This window comes from Eucyclogobius newberryi, unplaced genomic scaffold (assembly GCF_026437365.1).
Source record: "Eucyclogobius newberryi isolate DKJ021-1_F unplaced genomic scaffold, fEucNew1.0.hap1 SCAF_22, whole genome shotgun sequence".
Classification (NCBI taxonomy): Eukaryota; Metazoa; Chordata; class Actinopteri; order Gobiiformes; family Gobiidae; genus Eucyclogobius; species Eucyclogobius newberryi.
The window spans coordinates 7,657,303-7,673,930 of NW_027315857.1; the positions used below are offsets into that span (position 1 = coordinate 7,657,303).

A 16,628-nucleotide genomic window follows, 5' to 3' on the forward strand; every position below is an offset into this window, starting at 1 on the left:
TCATAAGATAATGTCATGGAATTTTGCAAAGTGCTAAGACCTGCTTTTAAATACATTGGGGGCACTTGTCAAAATAGTGTCTGGAATATGTCATGTTTGTCAATCTCAGCTCCCGTATTTATTCGCCCCGTATGTATTTTTGTGCATTTTTCTTATATCGAAACCACTTTTGGATTACACAGCGAGACCTTTCGCGGAGACAAGGTTAGCAGGATTATAGAGCTGTAGAAAGGATATATGGATTTTTCTATATCTGCGCTGTGAGATGTTGAATTATTTCGGAGAGGTATTTTGTTGCATTTGGAGAGGTATTTTGTTGCATTTGGAGAGGTATTTTGTTGCAGTTGTACACAGTTATACTACCTTGAATAATAGTTGTGCCAACAAGTTGAATGTGCATGATTGCTTTTCTTGTGTCCTTGTTGTTGATGGTGCACAGTTCAGAAATGTTTTTTCCACTCACTTTATCCTAAAAAAACAGTCAATAGTCTGTCTGTTTTGGCTTTTAACCGTATCATTTGTCATCCTTATCGTAAAAACCTATAGGGAGGTGTGTTTGATTCATTTCTGGCTGTATATGTCAACCAGTTGTAATCCATTGAAGCTACTCCATGTTTTTAAAGCCCACACACATTAATTGTTCCTCATCATACAATTGTTTTCGGCTTCACGCGGACTACTCCACTTTTCAATACGCCAGCAGATGCAGTACAATCCCCCTCTTTTTCTGTCTTTATACAGAAGAATTTAAGATTTTGTTCCCCCGAAGGCTTTATTAGACAGGAGAGGACAGGGTGAAATGGGGGATGAGAGAGAGGGGAAGACATGACATAATCACTCGACCACTGGGCAGCACTGTTATAGCAAATTTCATGCCAACTAACTGAGACACATACATTATTTTCAGCTAATAGACCTTTAAAATTCATTTTCTGTACCACTTTATATTAACTATGCCTTAAATAGCCTTAATAATGCACGTCACGAACAAAGACTCAATTCAAAATGAACAAATGGATTGATTCAGGTTTAGTAACTGGTGAGGAGTCACTGTTCACGCTTTATTAAGGCTATTAAAAGTGTAGATCATTGCCTATTTTTCCTCTATAATCCACAACTCTTTCTACTAATCCCAATATTAACATATCTCTTCCTGATTTGGTCATAACCCATTGACATAACCTAAAGCTGGAGGCACTGAAAGCTTCTCTCCACTTTCCCCAGGGAATATGTGGATATTCCCACTCTCCATATCCATACGGTCACCAGCAAATTACACCATCATCAAGCGCCGTCCATTCATTTGACTTCAACAGTATTATGGTTGACGAAGGAGAGGAAGAAGGACTGGCTTCTGAGGGCACCCTTTACCGAGCAGAGCCGGCATTGGTCAGTTAGCGTTATGGGTGCAAAACTAAGGAATCAACCAGGAATGAACAGATGAAAGTTTGTGATATATGATTATGCTGCTGTTTGAGATTGTCTTTGGAGAGGTGATTTAGTAGCACTTAATCAACACTTACATTTTTCAGTTTATTTTTGTACTGTAGATATTATGTTTAAGAATAACCTGCCCTCACATCTTATTACTTGCAGGCAAATTTATGAATATTTTCTAAAATTCTGACAATGATAAACACATTTCTAGTCAATTGTAATATTTTTTATTCAAGTCAATTGTTTGAGAAATGTGCTTAAATTGAATGCAATGTAGTGATAATCTCCCAACTGATTTTAGTATAAAGTAAAAGGTTTGTAAAAGGAGCTTCCTTAATATTACAATGTAGTTTAATACCAATTCTTGTAACGATACATTGTAAAAACTATTCAAGAAATGTCCAAATTTGTCCTCTATGTGTGTTTTTTTAGTATCAATACCTGCAAAACCTGCTAGTTTTGATTCTAATTTTAGTGCTGAATATTGATTGACAACCCAAGTTTATTTTAATACACATTCTTAGCTTTCATGTGTGTATGAGGTGCACTTTAATGCTTGACTATTGACTCTGTTGTGATTTAATTAGTATTACCCTTGATCGCTGTCACAGAGCTTGCATCTATTGTCTCAGATTGATGCCAGCGATGCAGATCTGCCTGATGAAAAAGCGCTGGAGCGTTCTTACTCCAGTATCGACGATGACACTTTCCGAGCCTCCATGATGGCTCTCCACGGCAGCAGCTGCAGCGCCGACCCGGACTTCCCGCTCGCTCCCACGCCTCAGGTAATTCAATCCAAACAGCGAGGATAGCACTGCAAATAAAAATAAATCTGCCTTTTCATTAAACGCCGCTGCCCTTTGCTGCCGCTGAGCCATTACGTGTTGAATCTGCCGCTCCGAGACAAAATGTCATGAGAAATGTCTTTAATTGAGTAACAACAATAGTGAGTGTTTTATGAGGATTACGACCCCGGCGGCCTATTGTCCGCAGTCTGCAGTTATATTCCACTAAGAAAAACAAACAATGAAGAACAAAGGGCACGTAAACTGTTTTCTTAATAATATTTCAGTGTTTTCATTTTGTCTGAAAGGTCACGCTAACTCTCATTTGCAGGATCACGCTAAAAAGTATGACCGATAAGAGGGTGCCCAGTGAACTAAACAGGACATTTTTAACACTCATTCATGCAAACAGTTACTCAGTTGCTAAAAAGACCGTGACATTTAAATGGGCCAGTATTGGATAATAAGTATCTGTTACGCTCTGTATCAGTACCATCGGAAGTTCCTCAGACACTGTGGGCGTCGTTGAAGAAACAGTTGATTTAAAGGTTCACACTGATGGTTTTTGAGATAAGATAAGATAAGATATTCCTTTATTGTCCACACATGGGGAAATTTAATTGTTGCAACACAGGTAGATACAGAGGAAAAGGACAGATAACTTAATAGAAGAACTCTTATAAACAAAACTCTTATAAACAAAAACTCCTATAGACAAAACCTCTCATTTCCTAATAAGGAATGGAGGGGAAAAATAAAGATAAAATAAAATAAAAACAGCTAGCGTAAGACAAAATTATACTAATAATATTGGTAAAATAAACACTCTATTTACATCAGTTATATGCACATGAATGTGACATTATTGCGTGTGAGTACGACAGTAATTGCACATGAATATAACGGTATTGCACATGATTAAGTCAGTATTACACGTGTTCAGGGCTAAAAATGTTTGTTATAAAGTCTGACAGCAGCAGGAAGGAAAGACATTTTGACCCCAAATGTGACCTGTATCTTTTTCATTACAGTGTGAACAGCCCGAATCAGATTTTTTTTTTTTTTAACGCAACCCAGGCCTCTTTCTTATGTGGTGCAAAATCAGATACAAATCTTATCTTTTGCAAAGTACAGTACATCCAGATCACATTATTCTGACGTCTACATCTGGAATGCTACAAGTGACGTGTTTTTCACTGGAAAGGGCAGGAACGATACACACTTAAACAATTACATCCCTGGCAGACAACAGCAGTGCCGGAAAGACATAAAATTTATTATTTTGGGAAAGAAACATTTAAGGTAAAAGATAAAGACGACAATTTTTTTTTATCAGCTCAACATTTTGTCCTGTCCTTTTCTGCACATCAGGCCACTTCAGGGCTGTTAGGTTCACACATAAAAACTGATTTGTCACATTTTATTTGCAATATGAAAAAAATCCATCATTTGCTTGTCTCATGGAGATATTATTGCTTTGCCTTCCTGCTATTTGTCTATCTTTCAATCTAATCAAGTACAGGCAATTGTATTGATTAAAACAAATGAAATACTTGGACTGGTGGCGTCAGCTTGTCTCCATGGAGATACAGCTGTTGTATACGATAACCATTCCAGGTAAAGCCATAACATAAGATAAGATATTCCTTTATTGTTCACACATGGGGAAATTTCATTGTTGCAACGCAGGTAGATACAGAGGAAAAGGACAGATAACTTATATAGGAAGTTAAAAAAAACAAAAAAACACTCATAATAGAAGAACTCTTAAAACTCTCCATATACATCTCCATCCAGGTAATAAAAGTTACATCGTGTAGCTTTAATGGATTTGTGTGTGTACTAAAATCTGCATTAGTTCTGCTTTTTTCGAGTGTTTTTTACCCCGTTTACAAAATAAGTCTTATCCTTATTATCGTATTATGTCCCCTTGTTGCTTGTTTAAATAGCAACTCTCTATTGGGCACTTGTGAAAACCCCAATTAAACAGAAAAGAACAAGCTCTATTTCTATAATGGGTGACTCCGCTGTGTTTTACTGCAGCTCCCGCCGCACCTCGACTCGTTGGACCCGCACTTCGCCTCGAGCGGCCCGGAAGACGACATGCCACCGCCTCCTTTCTCAGCCGCGTACCCAGATTTCGACTCCATCATGACCAGTTCGGACCAGTACACGGCGGCCCACGGCGGCAGAGAGGATCCGGTGGACGGCCTGCGCTTGTACAGCCCGTTTGCCGAAATGATCCAAAACAGGAACAAACTGAATGAGGAGCAGGCGATTCCCTTCACCGAGGCGCCCATGGCCTTCGCCGACGTGGAGGACGTGAAGGTGTCGTTGAAGGTGAGCCGTATATTAAAAGTAATCATTGATGACTAAAAATACTTACCACAACTCCCACAATGTCCCACAAAGTGCTAAAGCGTGATTTGGAATTCAAAAACAATTGCTAAATACATCTTGAATATAGTTAACTGACATTTTTCTTGACTAAAACTACAAGAAAACTTAAAAGACCTATTTTACAAGATCTTGATAAGAACAACAATTTATTTTAAGACTAAAACTAATTCAGTATAATGCGAAGAAGGTAACAACAAACAATATCTCTAGTTATTGTAAATTGATTGGTGGAAATCATATTGTCTGTCAAAAGCGTGCAATAAAACATTAAATAAGTCAATTAAAAACGGTTGATTTCGAAACACTGGACAGCACTTCCAGAACAAATATTGTTACTTCAGAAGGCATCTATAGTAGTATATATATATTGCAAATAGATAGATACATCACTGCTACTGCAACTACTTTTACTACTTCTATTTCTGCTACTGCTATTATTACTGTTACTACCTCTACCAAGCACTCTTAAATCCTGTTACTTTAAGTTTGGAGAGTAACTAACAACTACTAAAATTAGCTAATATATTATCCTTGATCTTTCTCTGATTCTTGCCTTTTAAAATATTAGATAAATACAATTATAAGCCAATTTGTGTTTCAAATTGTTCCCACTATCCATTTACCTTTCTCTTCAGACCTTGCAATGTTATGAATTTGGTTTCACGTATTTCTCTCTTTCATGAATGCCTCTGCTAATAAATCTCTCTCAAGGACGAGGACGACGCTGAAAAAGAAACGGCAGAAGATGAAGACAAGGAAGCGCTGACCTCCGGGAGCAATTTTGAAAGGACCATCACGGTTGTCAAGGGCACTTCGAGCTTAGGTTTGTGTAATTTCACTATTATACTGTACACCAGTACTCTCTCTTCATGGTGAAAAGGAGTCTAAAAAACAGGATAAATGGGGACTATTTATTCGCACTTCAAAACCTGCTCAAAGGGAAATTAACTATAACTTGTGAAATACTTCTTGTGAGTGCACTGTAGTAGTAATTACGGTACTTCCCTAACCCTAACCCTAAGTATCTGGCTGGTAGCAAAGTTCATTTTTGTATTTTATTCATTTAACTTACTTCTTAATACTAATAATACTTTAATACAAAAATAAGCACTTTGCTAGGGAATGACCATTTACATCCGTATTGCACGATCTTCTGTTTACAAATTGCACAATCTTACATTTACAAATTGCACAATCTTACGTTTACAAATTGCACAATCTTGCGTTTACAAATTGCACAGTCTTACTTTTACACATTGCACAATCTTACGTTTACAAATTGCACGATTGTACTTTTACACATTGCACAATTTTACGTTTACAAATTGCACGATCTTACGTTTACAAATTGCACGATCTTACTTTTACAAATTGCACAATCTTACGTTTACAAATTGCACGATCTTACATTACACATTGCACGATCTTACATTTACAAATTGCACAATCTTTCCTTTACAAATTGCACAATCGTACGTTTACAAATTGCACAATCTTACATTTACAAATTGCACATTTACAAATTGCACGATCGTACATTTACAAATTGCACGATCGTACATTTACAAATTGCACGATCATACATTTATAAATTGACGTGTCCAGGCATGACAGTAAGCGCCGTGAAGGACGGTTTGGGAATGCTGATCCGCAGCATCATTCACGGTGGCTCCATCAGCCGCGACGGCCGCCTGGGTGTCGGCGACCTCATCCTCGCCATCAACGGCGAGCCCACCGCCAACCGGACCAACGCAGAGGCCCGCGCCATGCTCCGAAGGCACTCTCTGATTGGTCTAGACATGGGGTAAGGCAAGATGGCAACGGCGGGAAGAGACGCATCGTACGCCGCCTCAAACGTCTCATTATTTATGATTATTTATGCCTTCTAATGACTAACTTCAACTCATTAGTGAAAGACTATAGCAGTAATCATGTTGAATTTTTGATAATACTGTCATTATAAATCAAAATAGTCATCGTCATCTAACTTCTGTAGGTCTCTCTGGCTTAATTCATCTTTATTCTGTGCCAGATTCCCACTTAAGCGACACAATAAAATGAGATACATCACAGTTAATGGATTCTAAACAACAAAAGAGTCAACGCATATGGCATTTTTTGGTACTTTGAGTAACAGTTATTTCTCAGTTCATAATAAATCTTAGTTTGACAGGGTTGTGAACCAGATTTCTTTGATTTTCCCCTTCATTTATACGATGCATTTATTTGAAGGCTACAGCCGTTTTAAAGGGAGGTATTTCACTTGATTAATTGAATGGCGTGTTTTCAAATTGTGCTTGCTGTGACCTGAGCTGGGCAGTTTGTTAGCTTTGGTGCATAAAAAGGCAACTCTTCACATTCTAGATCTGCTTGTGCACCTGAGGACGATCTGTGCCCGTTTTATGTGTGAGTATGACTAACTTCCACGCTGGTGGTCATCTGGCCTTCGACTGCCATCCTCCTTTTTCTTCTTCTTCTTTTACCGGTGGCTGGGCTTATGCAGCTTTAGATCTATTCAGAAGACTAACTACACATGCCAAATTTGGATTTATTCATATTTATAGTGCTGTGCAAAAGCTGGTGGGAAAAAAAGAAAAAAAACTGGACACATTTCGTACATTGAATTACAAATGAGTCAAGGCCGTGGTTGATTTCAGTTTGAATTCATCAACACATTTTACTCCTGGTTTAGTCCCTGTTCAGTTCTGGTTCAGTTCTGGTTCAGTTCTAGTTCAGTTCTGGTTCAGGGCTGGTTCAGTATCAGCTTAGTATTGGGTTAGTCCAGGACCTTTTGGTCTCTTCCTGGTTTAGTTGGTTTAGTATTAGTTTAGTTCTGATTTAGCCCTGGTTTAGTATTAGTTTAGTTCTGATTTAGCCCTGGTTCAGTATTAGTTTAGTTCTGATTTAGCCCTGGTTTAGTATTAGTTTAGTTCTGATTTAGCCCTGGTTCAGTATTAGTTTAGGTCTGATTTAGCCCTGGTTTAGTATTGGTTTAGTTCTGATTTAGTATTGGTTTAGTTTTGATTCAGTCCTGGTTTAGTAGTTGTTAGTCCTGGTTTAGTCCTAGTTTATTATTATTGTTTATTTCCAGTTCAGACCTGGTTTAGTATTAGTTTAGTTCTGATTTAGTTCTGGTTAGTATTGGTTTAGTCCAAGTTTAGGTTTCCATTGGTTTAGTCCTGGTTTAGTATTAGTTTAGTTCTGATTTAGTCCTGGTTTAGTATTGGTTTAGTTTTGATTCAGTCCTGGTTTAGTCCTAGTTTATTATTATTGTTTATTTCCAGTTCAGACCTGGTTTAGTATTAGTTTAGTTCTGATTTAGTCCTGGTTAGTATTGGTTTAGTCCAAGTTTAGGTTTCCATTGGTTTAGTCCTGGTTAAGCATTGGTTTGGATCTTATTTATTCCAGGTTTAGTATGTGTTTCATCCTGGTTCAGCCATAGTTCTTGTTAAATAGTGGGTTTAGTTCTGGTTCATGAAGTATACGTTTCTTCTCTGATCCGTCCCTTCAAAGACACTTTATGGTTTTCTTTGGCATCGATCAGTCCTGGTTTAGACCTGATTTAAAACTGATTAAGCCCTCTTTTGTTGATTGATTGTCTCTAGTCTAAATCTAAATCAGCTCTGAACATCTTTACTTTTGCACAGAACTATATATATATATTTAAATAAAGATATACTGTTCTGTATAGATCATGACTGCACGCGCCTCTGTTGCATTTGTTCTCTGCATCGCACGTCACTTCTAACATCAGTGTTTGTCGGTCCTGCTTCTAACTCACTCGGACTCACGTCTACATCATGTCGCTCTCTGCATGTTGTTGTTGTTGTTGTTGTTGTTGTTCCGAATGGGACGCCTCATCTGCTTCGTTGTTTCTGCGGGATTCATTTCCCTTCTCCGTCCGCACGCCGCCGTCTTTCCAAACCGAATCAACCCATCTGCCGGAGGATCTGTCAGCGGCTCCGTTCCCATGTGCTGATGTGCCCCGCGCCATCGGCTTTACTGCGAAACGCTCGGAAATCACGCTCTAAGTGGATATCAGAATCTGGCGACAGGATTTGATGCCACTCGAGACGGAAATGAGGGAAGGAGATATGATAGGATAGGATACATAAAGTTATTTGGTAAATGTAAAAGACGTAAGGCTAAAAGTTCTCGCTAGATAGTTACGAGTCCTCACCAAGCCTAGATCAAGGTCTTACTCTGCGCTTTATTGTTTAAGATGTGTAGGAAGGTCACTCACAGTACATCAGATTAATGGTGACTGTATCAACTCATAATCGTCAACTATTTTAGTAATTGTTAATTGTGATCTGGACTATACAAACTCTCAAACATTATCGAATCAAAATGTCAAAAAACTCTTAAATATTACAAACATTTTTCCATATTGAAGTCATCAGCCAAGATGGAGAATTATTACAAATAATTCTCGAAATAGTACAAATATTTCTCCAAATATTACAAACATTTCTCGAAATATTACAAACATTTCTCCAAATAATACAAATATTTCTCCAAATATTACAAACATTTCTCCAAATAATACAAATGTTTCTCCAAATATTACAAACATTTCTCCAAATAATACAAATGTTTCTCCAAATATTACAAACATTTCTCCAAATAATACAAATATTTCTCCAAATATTACAAACATTTCTCCAAATAATACAAATGTTTCTCCAAATGTTACAAACCTTTCTCCAAAGAATAAATATATTTCTCCATCTTGTTGTTGTGTTACTTTCCATGCCAACCGCCATATTATATATTTTTACCTTTATCTGGTTAAAAATGTATTTATGCAACATGTGCTAATCTAAAATTCATTAAAAAATTTGTCAATAGATTAAAGATGGCGGCAGCAACTAATTATTTTTTAGTCAAATAGTCAGCAGTTATTTTTAATTGATCGACTACTGAAACAATTATTTAGAATTATCTAGGATTTCTTCATTTACCGTAGATATAAATCAGCACAAAAGCCTGGATAAATTGAGATGACTTTACTAGAAAGATAATCCAGTACAAAATGCTACATGTATGGAGTAGGCAAAGTGTAATATTAAAAGTTAAAAAGAAGTATTTCTCTTTGTAGTCTCTGAAACGCTGTTTGAATCGCTCGTGTTTATAGCAACAGGGACACACTAAACGTCTAAGTACGGCGTTGTAGGAATAGTAGATGAAGAGATTCTAACACAAACTGTATTTACCTGCGTTTTCAGCATCACGTATGTCCCGGCTGACTATTTAGAAGAATACAAAGCAAATCTTGAGCAGGCTAAACATGGCCATGTGTCTGAGGACATCCCACCTCCTCCTTCAAGGTAATCCTCATTTTGGACTTTTTTTTGGGTTGTAAATGTGTGAAAAACAAATGTAGAGACTTTAGTACGATTGCCCCATTCCAGAAGTGTTCCTAATCTTCCCGAGCGTGAGGACGGAGAGGGAGAAGAGAGTGCGTACAGCAGCTGGAACCAACCAAGAAAGTAAGTGATCATCAATCTTATTAGGCAGCATCGCAACATCTAATTTAATTCTCCAAAGTGTGTAAAAATATGTATGTGAGAAACTTTTTCCACAACTACAAACTATCATTAGAAGTATACAAACTTAAACGTCTCACTTGTAATACTTTAAATCATGTATGTGTGTCAAATATACAAACATCATTAAATTAAATGAGATTTGTTACAATGCAGTTTGTTTCAACTTTAACATTTTGTACAGAACAGTATATTTTACATTTTATTCTAGATAAATCCTGACTGCACAATCAACTACAAAATACTCAATTATCATTAACACAGATTATATCACTCCCAAACCACTGGTAATACTTAAAATGATGTATGTATGCCAAACATCATTAAATAAATAAAATGTAAAATATATTAGTACATTTGTTTCTACTTTTAACATTTGTACAGAACAGTATATTTTACATTTTATTCTAGATAAATCCTGACTGCACAATCAACTACAAAATACTCAATTATCATTAACACAGATTATATCACTCCCAAACCACTGGTAATACTTAAAATGATGTATGTATGCCAAACATCATTAAATAAATAAAATGTAAAATATATTAGTACATTTGTTTCTACTTTTAACATTTGTACAGAACAGTATATTTTACATTTTATTCTAGATAAATCCTGACTGCACAATCAACTACAAAATACTATCATAATTTTATCATTAACACTGATTATATTACTCCTAAACCGCTCACTTGTAATACTTTAAATTATGTATGTATGCCAAACATCATTAAATAAATAAAATAAAAAATATATTAGTACATTTGTTTCTACTTTTAACATTTGTACAGAACAGTATATTTTACATTTTATTCTAGATAAATCCTGACCGCACAATCAACTACAAAATACTCTATTATCATTAACACAGATTATATTACTCCCAAACCACTGGTAATACTTAAAATGATGTATGTATGCCAAACATCATTAAATAAATAAAATAAAAAATATATTAGTACATTTGTTTCTACTTTTAATACGTTTTTTATTTTATTTTTTATACTAAATCATGATTCTATTTGTTCTTAGACTATCCTGTGGTATTTTTCCCCACCAAGAATTAAATAATGTAGAAATACATAAAAAGCCAAACCGCTTTTCATTCTCACAGTTACACTACCGCAGTACTTTTAGCTGAAGTGTAGAAAAAGATGTCTGACGCGTGCCCCTTTCCCCAGAGTGGAGCTTTACCGCGAGGCGGGCAAGTCCCTGGGGATCAGTATCGTCGGGGGCCGCGGCATGGGCAGTCGGCTTAGCAACGGAGAAGTGATGAGGGGCATTTTTATCAAACACATCCTGGAGGACAGTCCCGCCGGCCAGAACGGGACGCTGAAGACGGGCGACCGGATCGTGGAGGTGAGAAGGGAGCGTTTCAGGACAGTACTTGATATATCGCCGGGTAAGTGCGAGTTTGGCGGTGTTGAATGAAACGCGCTTGGGATTTTTCAGGTGGACGAAGTGGACCTGAGGGATGCGAGTCACGAGGAGGCGGTGGAGGCCATACGCAGAGCAGGAAACCCAGTGCTCTTCGTGGTTCAGAGCTTCATCAACAGGCCACGGGTAAATATATGAAATAACCCACTTTTAGTTTGTTAATACATGTGTTTTATAGAACATATTCCATACATTTACGGGAAGACACTGCAGGCAAAACAAATGTATCATTCTATTTAGTTTTTTGGTCTGTTTGCTTTCAAAATACTGTAGATATGCTAATCTAAGTGTTTTGCTATTTTTGCATAGTAAACTTTCATCCATAGATTTGTGTGCATTTATTTGAAGGACACATATGATGCAAACTGTACTTTTTTGAGCTTCTCTTTCACCAAAAACATAACTGGAGCAGCATTAGTTTGACCAATCCTGGCTATAAAATCTTCTCCCCTCCGAGCGTGATAAGCCCTATGTGTGTAATTCCCTCTGCAGCCAGTAGATGGTGCCAAAACTCTTAGTCGCAAGGGGAAGCAACAGAGATCCAAATGTAACTGTTTGTTATAAACTTTTTTTCTAGTTCTAAAACATGAGATGCCAAACCAAAGGTACTCAAGAGTATGTTTAAAGGCCAGGAACAATATAAATAATGCATCATATTTGTCCTTTAAATGCCCTTTTCTCACATCAATATCTCATGAAATTAAACTACAGGAACAGTTTTAAATCTCTAAATGTAAGTTATTTTCCTATTCACCTGCATGCCTCACCTTAACAATTCATTTTTAAACAGATTTCTAACATCGAACAAGAAATTGCAATAGATATATAGATATTTTTACACAGAAATGATCTGATATACATCTTATTTAGTCATTATAAGCATAAGGTCATAACGTCTTCTTCCTCACGTATTTCCCTGCATACATACAGCCTGTGAATTCAGTTAACCTTTAATGTGATGTAACTGTAGCGTTAGTCTTGTCATGTGGCTTCAAAATGCCTGTGCTTCTTCACGCTGCCTTCTCAGCCTGAGTCAGTATATAAGCCAACCCCAGCGTCTGCTGCAGACAAACACACCACTGCTCTCACATGCATGCCACATCGCACACGCCAGGTAATCTGTCTTTCCCTCCTTTTTTGTGTCTTTATTTCTGTTGCATCAGCTATCCATCACGCTTAATCTTTTTCGCATTATCTGGCTTCCCCTTCTCCGTTCTTCCAGCCTGCCCATTCTTTCTCTATCTGCCTTTAAAGTGCTCCTTTGACTTTGAAATAAAGACAAAATGGAATTGGAGATTTCCTTCTGGGAGTTGAAAAAAAAAGAGTAGGTTATTTTGTATCGCGACGTTTCTATTCGGCTTTCTGCCAGAGGGGAAGTTAATGGCAGCAGCGACGGCGATCTATTCTGTCAAGAAAGCGTTCGTTGTTAGTTTATAAATGTTGGCGTTCACATAATAAAAGCCGCTTCAACAATACGCTCGGCTAAAAAGGCTTGTCTCATCACTTTGATTGACTCAGCTCAAGTCGGCAGTTTAGTTTGATGATACACCCATCCGGCAGAATAGGACTTCACTATAAGACCTATAACACAGGACTTATATTGAAACAAATGGCAATTCCTAAATGTTTTGGAAGTTAAGGTTTAATGGTGGAAGATACACCAACTGCTTTTCTCAATGGAAATGTTATTGCTTTGCCTTTAGTGTTCCAAATTTGAATTAAACATATCTAATTAGCATTTATTTAATTACAATTGTAGAAAAATATTCACTTGTAGTCATCTGGACTCTATTTTTAGGGTGTTTTTTAAGTGTTTTTTGGAAATACTTTGAGACACATGCATTCTACAGCGGGCAGGGTCGCCTCTCCACAGATCTGACCTCAGCCCGGTGACATCATCTGCTCGTCTCAATGATGACAGAAAAGTTTAACGCATACTTTGGAATAGGGGTTGGCGACATGGCAAAACACGTACATCACGATTTTCTCGGTGCCCTATCACGGTTTGGATTTGATCACCTCCACTTTTCATTTTTCTATTGCTTTTAAGAAGTAAAGAACATAATCTGCTGAGAGTTCACATGTCCCAGCTGTCACTCACTCGCTCAGAGCCGCACAGAGGCTAAACAATGGGAGAAATGGGCGTGAGAATGTGCTTGTGTTCGAGCAGACGGCTATATTAAGTAAATATATATAAAGAGACTCACTACATGGCGATATGACCAAAATAACAGATCGTATCAGTGAGTGAGATCTCGGCTTTACTCTGCTCTTGTTTGGAACATTCTTAAGCAAAGCCATAACATCTCATCTGGAGACAACAAGAATAATAATTATACATGCGTTCGCGGTGACGTCATACAGCCGGGACTTCCCCATAGCGGCCATTTTAAAAGGGGCACGCGATATATAAAAACCAACACGACTGCATCCTTTTCTACGGCATAATGAGCAACAAATACTTTGATTCTTTAGACGAGAACGGCAAACTAAACACGACAAAGTTATCATTTCTTGGTCAGTCAACAGAGCAATGTCCTAACAGATTAAGCAAGTTTTTGGCATTTTGGCCTCATATTTCCTGGATTTCGTGTGTAGCAGACGTGCTGTTGTGCCCCTTTCAAAATGGCGGACTCGGTCGCCACTGCACAAATTCCCGGATGTGCGAACGCATGTATTATTCAGCTACTGTACTTTGGACCATCCATTTCTGCTTCGAAGGGTTTTTAAAGAGTTGTCAATAACAATTTGACCCTTGCTCCGTCAAATTTAGCATTCCCCCCCCCGAGTTCCTGATTCAGTGGTCATTATGTAATGCTGGATCGGTGTATCTGCAAAGCGCCGGTTCGTCTCTGTCAGCGAATCCTGTTTTATTGTACAGTCTCTGCGGGACAGCCAGGGAAGCTTAATAGACTTTCTTCACTTCAGTTTCAAATCCTTCCTTTGCAATCAGTACGTACTCTGAAAGAAGCCCAGAGGTATCTTTGAAACATTTTGTTAAATTGTTTCTGAGAACGAGGCTCTCCTTGCAATTTTCTAATGGAAAAATACTCATCCTCGAGGAACATTTTGCTTTATGGCTCTCATTTGAATAAAACCGCAGGAGTTCTTATCTGCTTTCTTCCAGATCGTCTTTTCTGTCAAATCCTGATTCAATTTTTTCACAAAGCTTCAAATGTCACTAAATGTCTGCCGTGTTGCTCCTGTTTGTGCTTGTGTTTGCCGGGCCTGGCCTTTCCACTGTCTCGTAGCCAGCGCGGGTCAGCCCTTTGTTCCACTAATCAAAGCCCCCTAGCGCCAGCGCCTCCCCAGGTTAGACCTGTCTCTGTGGGATGTTTTAGTCTCCTTTAGACTTGTACGTCTCCTGCATGTGGTTTTTTATCATCACAATCATCATGTTTTTTGCTTATGGAACATCTGGTGAGAATGCAATATTCAACCAGCTGGTAAAAGTCAAAAGTGTTTGCGGAACTAAACATATCTGGTTAAAAATTTGAAGATGTTTGATTTTTCTACATAAAAACTATAAATCTCAAAGTCAAAGCACTTAAACTATATCGGCCTATTAGCTACTATTAGCTAATGTGTAAAAAGGTCGTCAGTCTGATGGAACCATTCTGTTCCAGACACAGCAGTGTTAATAATAATACTAATCAATGCTAAAACTAGTATCAAAACTAGATACTTATTTGAAGTATCAATACAAAAAAAATCACAATTTATGAGAAATAGAATAAGGCCACAATGTTAAATGAAGAAAGTGCTATTATTTTGTGTTACAACTGTTTAAAACCTTTATCTAAAAGGATTAAAAAAAAACAAATTACTATTACTTTATGGTATTGGAATCAGTATTGAGAATTGATATATATTGTATATATCTTAGAATCAAGTTTAACATGTTCTTATTGTGCCAAAAATAAAAATAAAACAGTCATAATTATACATATAATAATATAAATATAAATAAAAATACGTACCACAGAGCTTAGTTTATTCAAAGTGTTTTTTTTTTGCCATGTTTCAGTTTTGAAAATCCAATTTTGTCTGTGCCCCAATTTTCTGGCTGCCAGTGCAAGAGAAGACAATTTGATAAGACCATTGCAATTATGTGAACAACTAGAAAGTGCAGTATCATTTTTCACAATCCCAGCCTTTCTGGCAAAACCTCTTAAAGTCTGCTTTGACGTGGTCATTTTTGGAACGGCATAAGAGCCTGGACAAGGCATTTACTTGATTCTTCAATATTTGGGCCCGCATTAGTGCACCTATCAAAGCTTCAAGTTCCTCTGGCAAAAGAAATGTACACAAACAAGTATCGAAACAGATGGGATTGTGTGCTTTGCAATAGTAGTTTCTTTCAGAGAAACTTGTACTTGTATTAATATTTATGAGACTGTCCCTACACTATGCTGAAGGAGGCCGACATTGAAGCTTATGGTAAATCTGTGGCCTCTCGTTTCAGACGCCACAGTGGCTTTTGTATAGAGGATTTATTTACCTTGTCTGTCTTGTAGTCATTGATAACAGATCCGGGCGAGGACAGAGCCGCAGCTGGAACAAGGGACGGCAAGAACAAGGTCAGTTCTTTCAATCATACATCTAGCATTGAACGTTTAATATTAAGTGCGTTTATGCTTCGAATTGTTCTCAAACGGCTTTCGGTGACACAAAACATACGGCAAATGTACAGCGTTAAAGAAAATGCCCTTGAAAAGTGTCTTGTTGTGTGTTTCCGGATCCACGTATGTTGAAATCTGTCGTTTTTGACCTTATTTGGCGTTTGAATAGCTAAATAAATGACACCACTCGTACGTTTCTGTGTTGTTGTCTAAAGATGTCACTGTTTGTCTCTTCTCTGTAGGGAGGTGACGGTCAATGTAGACTTTTCCTCCGTCTCTCCCCAACTAACCCTTTTATTCCTACCCCGTTTAAGGTTTGTGCGTCTCTGTGTTGTGTCCTCGTTCTGTCCCTTTGCGTTTGCGCATGGAGCCGTGGCGCCATGCGGAAACAGCCA

General features: G+C 37.6%; 1 protein-coding gene across 4 annotated transcripts in view; it reads left to right on the forward strand.

Annotated features, from left to right (window-relative positions):
- LOC140372062 (multiple PDZ domain protein) overlaps positions 1 to 16,628 on the forward strand; it is a 55,328-nt gene that overhangs the window by 19,810 nt on the left and 18,890 nt on the right. The window contains exons 17-28 of one of the 4 annotated variants that reach the window (XM_072459330.1): positions 1,225 to 1,389; positions 2,070 to 2,222; positions 4,266 to 4,562; positions 5,334 to 5,445; positions 6,228 to 6,426; positions 6,987 to 7,028; positions 9,851 to 9,952; positions 10,037 to 10,114; positions 11,356 to 11,533; positions 11,627 to 11,737; positions 16,129 to 16,191; positions 16,476 to 16,547. In XM_072459330.1, coding sequence (XP_072315431.1) covers positions 1,225 to 1,389; positions 2,070 to 2,222; positions 4,266 to 4,562; positions 5,334 to 5,445; positions 6,228 to 6,426; positions 6,987 to 7,028; positions 9,851 to 9,952; positions 10,037 to 10,114; positions 11,356 to 11,533; positions 11,627 to 11,737; positions 16,129 to 16,191; positions 16,476 to 16,547 — 1,572 coding nt within the window. The remainder of the gene's footprint in view (positions 1 to 1,224; positions 1,390 to 2,069; positions 2,223 to 4,265; positions 4,563 to 5,333; positions 5,446 to 6,227; positions 6,427 to 6,986; positions 7,029 to 9,850; positions 9,953 to 10,036; positions 10,115 to 11,355; positions 11,534 to 11,626; positions 11,738 to 16,128; positions 16,192 to 16,475; positions 16,548 to 16,628) is intronic. The other 3 variants (XM_072459331.1, XM_072459332.1, XM_072459333.1) reach the window with 3 other exon arrangements.